Source organism: Montipora foliosa, chromosome 6 (genome assembly GCF_036669935.1).
Source record: "Montipora foliosa isolate CH-2021 chromosome 6, ASM3666993v2, whole genome shotgun sequence".
Classification (NCBI taxonomy): domain Eukaryota; kingdom Metazoa; phylum Cnidaria; class Anthozoa; order Scleractinia; family Acroporidae; genus Montipora; species Montipora foliosa.
The window spans coordinates 32,447,019-32,454,518 of record NC_090874.1 but is presented as its reverse complement, the minus strand read 5'-3'; the positions used below and the strand labels follow the sequence as shown (position 1 = coordinate 32,454,518).

General features: G+C 39.5%; 1 protein-coding gene across 3 annotated transcripts in view; it reads right to left on the bottom strand.

Moving 5' to 3' along the window:
- Window positions 1–959: 959 nt before the first annotated feature.
- The window catches only part of LOC138007147 (cytochrome P450 3A41-like), a 20,306-nt gene continuing 13,765 nt past the window's right edge, over window positions 960–7,500 (bottom strand). For all 3 annotated transcript variants that reach the window (XM_068853896.1, XM_068853895.1, XM_068853897.1), the window contains 8 exons: window positions 7,391–7,479; window positions 7,124–7,263; window positions 6,149–6,276; window positions 5,587–5,805; window positions 4,248–4,336; window positions 3,170–3,307; window positions 2,374–2,536; window positions 960–1,628 (listed from right to left, as the gene is read on the bottom strand). In XM_068853896.1, the coding sequence (XP_068709997.1) occupies window positions 1,548–1,628; window positions 2,374–2,536; window positions 3,170–3,307; window positions 4,248–4,336; window positions 5,587–5,805; window positions 6,149–6,276; window positions 7,124–7,263; window positions 7,391–7,479 (1,047 nt within the window). In that variant the 3' untranslated portion in view covers window positions 960–1,547. The remainder of the gene's footprint in view (window positions 1,629–2,373; window positions 2,537–3,169; window positions 3,308–4,247; window positions 4,337–5,586; window positions 5,806–6,148; window positions 6,277–7,123; window positions 7,264–7,390; window positions 7,480–7,500) is intronic.

Genomic DNA, 7,500 nt, shown 5'->3' with positions numbered 1-7,500 from the left:
TGCTCATACAAGAAACTCATCCTATGACGCTTTTAAAGGAGTGTTGTATCATAATTTCAGATCATGGCAAGAAATGAGGTTTTCCTCCATGCATCATAGCCTTTGTACTTTTGTAATCAAATAGTAAGTGTGGGTAATCAAATGGTGACGAGTCAAATTAGGGAATAATTTCACGCGCGTCTAAAACGCAAGTGAAATTATTCCCTAAGTATTCCACGAGTATACCATTTGATTAGTTGTTAACATCATGGGTGACAAATTACATTCATAAGACGCCATTTTGGTACTGTAGAAAACGTAGCCTTGTCTACATTGTAATTTCACATAAGAAATTATAAATTAACGCAAGAGAATTATCAAGGTAAGAGAGTAAATCCCCAGTTAAGTCCAGTTAATAAGTTATTTTGAGTTTTATTGATGTGTTCACGTGACGTCACGGCTGCCATGTTGGTGTTCCAAAACAAAGAAATGGCGGCCATGATGGTGGAACGTTGTTGGGGTATCCTCGCCTTAATGAGAGCCACGCTCAAACACTGTCCCCAAGTGTTTGATCGCGAATCATTTTGTCTTTATCAGCACTTAAATGGTTCGAAACTGTTCTCTTGTCGTGCGTAGCAACAGAATATCCACATTTCCTGTTCATTCTAGTAAGATCTTTATTACTAAATAATAATGATAATGATAATGATAAGTTCTTAAACGCTCCCAAGTTCTCAAAGCCTTTTAAAAATATCAACAGAGTTGCTCAGTCTAATAACGTGCAGTAGCGGATTCCATAACTTCGGAGCAATTGCCATCGATACCTCATTTGACCCCCCATATTTACGATTCGCGATCTGCTCTGTTCCATTTACAAAATGATGGATTTTCCAGGTGGAGCATACTCAGTCCTTTCTTTTTTCGACTCATTGCCACCATTTTGCCGTAAACATCAGAAACATGTGGTCAAACGCTTCGAGTTCAGTAAAATATCCATTTATTAACCATTTGTATTTAAGCATTGCTTAAAAATTCCAACATTAACAATGTTCAATCAAAGAAATGAAATGAAATAAGTAGCTTGTTCATTTCTAGGTCACATTTAGCCACATCTTGGTGCGAAAATGACAGTCAGATTACTATTAACTTTATAAACTGAAACTTTTGTGCACTTTTTTAGAAGCAGCCATAATTATCTTGAACGCCTTCCCGAAAGGTTACCAAGGTTACAGATCCAATTTCGGATTTCGCGTTTATTCGGCCGCAAAATCGGGCAAAAATTCGTGTTTAGATTAGCCGAAAGGAACACACCCCAAGGTTTTCATTCTCTAGCAACTCCCGCTTCTTGTGCTTGGTGCTACTCCGGGATGAGATGGCGCTTGTGCGAACATTCTCGACAAACGTTAATGTATCTCACGAACAAGCTTCCTCTCCAAATGAAGAAAAATAATGTCGAGCACAGAGCACTTACTGGGGTAATTTTAATTATCCCACCTGAGGAAGACTATAGATTACGATCGCAATGAAAACGGCTCAAGAGAAATATCTGATATCAATGAGCTCTTCTTTTAATCCCGCGGTGAAAGCCTCAGCATGACTTTTCCGGCAGGACACTTCAAAGTCGAACTAAGTGCAGCTTCTATCGGAACCTATAGGTAAGAAAATAAAATCAAGATAACGTCATATTTGAAATCGTACCACGAACAGGTGAAAGGTGAAATTTCGACTATAGAGCACCAAGTAGGAATTATACAAAAAACAGCCACTTCTCCCTTTCATCTGTAACCTGCACTTCAAATATATAAAAGGAAAGGAACTTTATTTAAGTGTCTAGTCGTTGGACATTACTAAACCACCAAACAGCGAAACAGCGAAACACTGAAACATCGAAACAGAAAATCCAACCGTTGTCGGTTAGTATTCAATGTATGGTGGGGTCATACGTGGTGTTTTAGTGTTTCGTTTCGCTGTTTCGTTGTTTAGTAATGTCCCTAGTAGTCGTTCTAGCGCTGGAGCACTAATTGGGGACACTGTAAACTGAAATTAACAATTAAAGCAAATCAAGTCAAATGTTGGTTTTTGAGACGGAAAACCTCTCGGTGCAGAGTAGAGAACCAACAAACTCAACACACATATGAAGCCGAGTCTGCGGGGAATCGAACCAGGGGAGGCAGGCGGGAGGCGAGTGTTCTCACCACTACTACCCAAAGAGAAATGTCAATTTAAAGACTGCAGGAGAACGGTGATAAGACTGGGGCTATGAAAGGATAAGAGACAGTGAAGAGAAGAGCAGGGCAAGGGACAAAACAACCTGCAATTTATCTGGATTCTCTGTACAGACAGCCTCATGATCAGACTGTGAAAATGTCACAAGATCAAATGTTTAAATCTTACCGCAGTCTTCTCGGTACGTTCGAGTTTATACTTTTTCAGTAACTTCACTAGCGTTAGTTTCAGTTCCATCAAGGCAAATCGCATCCCAACACAGTTGCGGGGACCATAACCAAATGGAAGAAATGTGTAAGGGTGGCGCTTTGCTTTCTCGGCTTCAGTGAACCTGCAAAATCAAAATCAATGCAAAGAAACTAAATAATTATAAAGATGCTGCATGAAAAACAGGTTATAATTCGCAGCGCATTTGGATTGCTGATACACAAACAAATGTCCCTCAAAGGAAACCTTCACTGCTACAATGAAAAAAAATACTCAAACCAAACGGAGGAACTAATATTAGGCTGATTTAGCAACAGAACGGGAACGTTAGTGGCGACGGCGCGCGCAGAAAAAACACCAATGAGAATTCAGAATAGAGTAGACTCCACTCTTTTCCTCTCTATTCTAAATTCTCATTTTCCCGCGCGCGACGTCGCCACTCACGTTCCCGTTCTGTTGCTAAATCAGCCTAATGTTGGATTGGGCGCCGACTTCGTTCTCTGTAGCCTTTATTTCCTCTTGCTTCAAGTTATTAAGGCAAACTTTTATGGACAGAAACTTTGCTTATGTAATAATACCTCAGCCTCGATGAGTAATAGCCTTGTTTTGACAGACAGATAAATTGTCAGTAAGCTTATTTGAAAGCAACTGCGGTTGGTGTAACCATGACATTGTAGATTCGCAAATTATTTCAGTCATTGCGAGGTGTGAAATAACATGAATTGACGAACATTTATTTATGGAATTAAAATCTTACCTTTCCGGATCGAACTTTTCCGGATCTGGCCAAATCTCTGGATCATGATGGATAGCATACACTGGGATCATGATCGGCATTCCATTTGGTATGTCTACTCCTTTAACGGTACAGCCCTCGTTGCAATCTCTCTGAAGTCTGAGACGAGAAAGAATAATTACTTTCTAAAGCAATTTATGAGTCTCCGTCAATACAAACACGATGTTTCAATTTTCTTCATTGAAGAAAATAAAGAAGAGCTTTACTGATCAAAGCAAACTGCCGTGAATGCTAACAGTTTTCAAGGCAAGCTGACTTTACCGCTTTTCAAAGTATGCCTTGCGGAAAATTTTTGTAAAGGGGCTGTCAGTAGTGGATTCTTTTTGAAATGAATTTACAACGAGGAAATTTAGCAAGCGCATTCATACGTTTATCTAGAAGATTTATGAGTGCCTCCCAGGAGGAAGGAGGGGGGGGGGGGGGGGGTGTTCTCTTGTTCCCTTTACTTTCAAACTTGTTTACAGTTTTTTGATCCCTAAAATTGTTTATATTCCCTTGTCATTGGTTCCGTGTTCCCCAGTTCAAATTAGGCTTGTTCCATTCTTTCCCAAAACCACTGGAAGGGGTTCATTTTTTCTTTGACAACTGAGGGCAAACTTCTAAGTGAGAATTGAACGAGCTATTCATTGGTGTTCAGCATACGTGGGAAGTGTCATGATGGCGATTTTTCGCCGAGCTTTGAATGTAATGGAGTCAAAGTGTGTGACTACCAACGCAGAGAGTCACGTGATTAGTGTGTTTTGAGGAGGGAGTGGTTTTTTGTGTGTGTAAGTTCAAAGTGGCCGCTACAGCTCGGTGAGTGTTTTCCTTTTCGTCGAAGTTTTGCCTATTTGTACCTTAGTAATCGTTGCGTTACCTTTCTGTTAGAAAACCGCCAAACGTGGAGTGTTTACGAGAACGCAAACGTGATATTGTCACAGTGGAATAAAGTTGTTGTGTTAAAAGTTGTCCGGTGTCCGGTATTTACTCGCCCGCCATCGGAATCGGTCGTGGTTTGGTGGTGACAAAATGATTAATTGCAGTGTATATTACAACTTACACAAATCCAGGAGGATACATTCTCATTGCTTCGTTTATAACCATGTCCAGATAATCCATTTTGTGAAGAACATCATATGAAGGTGGTTCCTGGAGATAAAGGAAATATACGACGATTGATTGAGAATCTCTCTCTGAATTGCTACTTTCCTACCCCACTCATAACAATTTAATTCCTGGACAATTTAACATGTTCTACGGGTGAATTGCTCAGTGTCTTACACTTGCTGTATGACACCTTTCAAAAACAAAATTCAGCAATTTTAACTTGCGGGGCTTGGTGATGAGGATGATTATGTTGATGTCTCAACATTAATCTTAAAAATGACTAGCTATCATTAATCAGACCCTAGCTATCATATTATCACTTCCTTATGTTTCATGTTCTCTAATAGGTTCTTGCTCTATCTACGTGAAAATGCTAGCTGTCTGTGAATGTATGTGTATACCTATTAATTTTATTTTTTATTTGATTTATTTCTTTACCTGATTTACTATTAATCTATTTTTCTAAATTTTATTGTAAGTTACCCAGCCCGCCTCGATTAGCTTTGTTAACCAAACAAAATGAAAATGAAAAACACACACACTAGGCAAACTAAAATCAACGGCTTATTCTCTACATTTACAACAAGAGCGGTCCCCTCCAACATTGGACAACGCGGACGAGATGAAATAGACGTAAACTAGCATGGATCTTAGGGAAAGACAACAACGGCTGAGTGCAAGAACAGCATCTACACATAGCGAAGATATCGTTGACGTCACCTATTATCATGAATGTGCCAACCAGCGGAGGGCCGAAAAATTCCACCACTTAACTTGCTCAACTAACTAAGATGATCTTTTCAACTTTCATTTCGAAGTAAAAAGTGCTAGTACGTACCAACGTTTATAAACAGTATGGATGCTTTCGTTAGCTTCAAATCTCCAGACAAGTTAGAATAAGAGAATTTAGGCACTTTATGACAAAATGCAGTTTGCCATTTCACGTACAAACGCGATGCTAAGTTTCTCTATTGTTACAGTTCTTCAGTTAGAGTGGTTTTCAATTGAGTGTCGTAAAAACATTACTAAAGTCACTACTTCGACCAATCCCAGCTCTTGCAAACAGCGCAATGAAACAATCCAAATTCGTAGCAATTCCATGTAACTTGCTCAAAGCGCGGATAAAATCGCCCGTGCAAGTCGCGATTGGTTTTGGTTCTTCCTTTCCATTGGTTAATAAACTGACGCGAAATTCTTTAACCAATCACTAAGCGGAGCAATTGCAATCGCGTGATTACTTTCGACAGCCATTTGAAAACTGCTCTAACGTCACAAAGATATGAACGACATACTTCATCATCAGGCCACATCCGGTCGATCTCATCTCTCAGTTTGTCCTGCACCTGCGTATCAACAGCGAGATGATAACAGACAAATCCCAGAGTGGTGCTGGAAGTTTCATATCCGGCGAGAAGGAACACAAGAGTTTGAGCCTGGATGTCTTCAATGTCGATTTTTTCGCCTCCTGATTCTTCTTTTGTATCGAGCATCAACTGAAGCATGTCTTTCCTCTGCGTAAGAGAAAACAAAAATTGGTTTTATCAACGGAGTTGATAATGTAAATTGACCACCGTACAGAGAGATTCTAAAAGCTGACGTTTCGAGCGTTAGCCCTTCGTCAGAGCGAAGGAAGGCTTTCCATCCAATGACCACGCAACGCTCTTCAATTGGTAAGTTAGCACACAGCTCTATTGTGTTTGAAGTTTGCCTCCATTGTCATGTGTGCTCCGGGGTTGTTTTATTAGTAGGCCGATCCTGAACCGGCGGGCGACGATGTAACAAGTGCTTCTTAAGTGACTCTATAGATAGGGACTTCTAATTGGCTATACACCACACTGAGCAAAACACACTTACATGAGATTTGCTGTGGCCGTTTAATTTGGACCTTTCAGCAATAATATCAGATGCTACTTTCCCGATCCCCTCAAATTTCAAGGCATCTGGGAAATACTTGAACAGGTACCTTGCAAATGGTAACAGCACTAACAGGAAAAAGAAAAAACAAGAACACGGCAATTGTTAGTAATCATCGTAATCGTCATTGTTAATTGGTAAGAGCAGTAATTGAAAAGAGAACGATAACTAAATAAACACGGGCAGAATCCTCTTACTAAAAAGGCACGAGGCTTAAAGTATGAGAATTAGCAAATTGATGTGACGTTTTCATGCGTGTGTCCTGTTATTGATCATGAATTGCGTCATAACATTGTCAAAGTAGCTGTGGATTCATGAGGCGATAGCCTTAGTAGATCCGCAGACTGCTTTGACAATGTTATGACGAAATTTACTGTCAATAACAGGACAGACGCATGAAAAACTGACATCAATTTGTTCTTTACAATAACAAAAAGGCAGAGGGGTCAAAATTAAGTCAAAACAAGAGAAGAAACGCCCCTATGGGGAACGGTTTATTAAGTATGCATTTTATTGTATTGTACTTTCTGAATTCGCTTTTTTCACATTCCCCATATCTGCCATATAACATTTGTCGCCCAAATTTTGCATAAATCATTGTTTTCAAATGCCCTTGGGAATATGCAGTGTCGCAAGGCCATTTGAAATCAATACACCTTATTCCAAAATGGCCGCCATTTTAGTATTATTTTGTTTCCGTGCAAATTGCCCCTTATGGCCTCGTTTAAGGTTAAACATTCTTTTGAATTTTACGTTTGAAAACGAGGCCATAATGGCCAATTTGCATGGAAACAAATTAAAGAATACTAAAATGGTGGCCATTTTGGAATAAGGTGTATGGCTTATGCAAAATTTTACGGGCAAGTAAAGTGTATTATAGGGAATGTGAAAAAAACAAATGAAAAAAAATCTTACGAAGGAATCCAACCAATGGTTTCGGAGCCAAAGCGCTTTTTGCGTGCTCAGTGATGGGATCGTTTTCAACAGTTTGTGTTTCTGCTTTGACTCCAAACGCTGTTGACAAAATAACGTCCATGGTAAGTCCCTGAAGCCAACTGTAAAACAAAAGAAAGACAATTCAAAATACTGAAGGTTCTTCTCCAGTCATGAAAGGGGAGAAATATAATCATTAACATTCCCAGGCATGTATAATTACGCAAAAGCAATTTTTAGTTAAAGTACCTGTGGAAATCGACAATTTCTCCTGTCTTGGAAATCCTGTCCACTTTTTGGAGTAAAGTATCGATGGCTTCATTGATGAATGGCATCATCTAAAAGACGAAGAATGCATC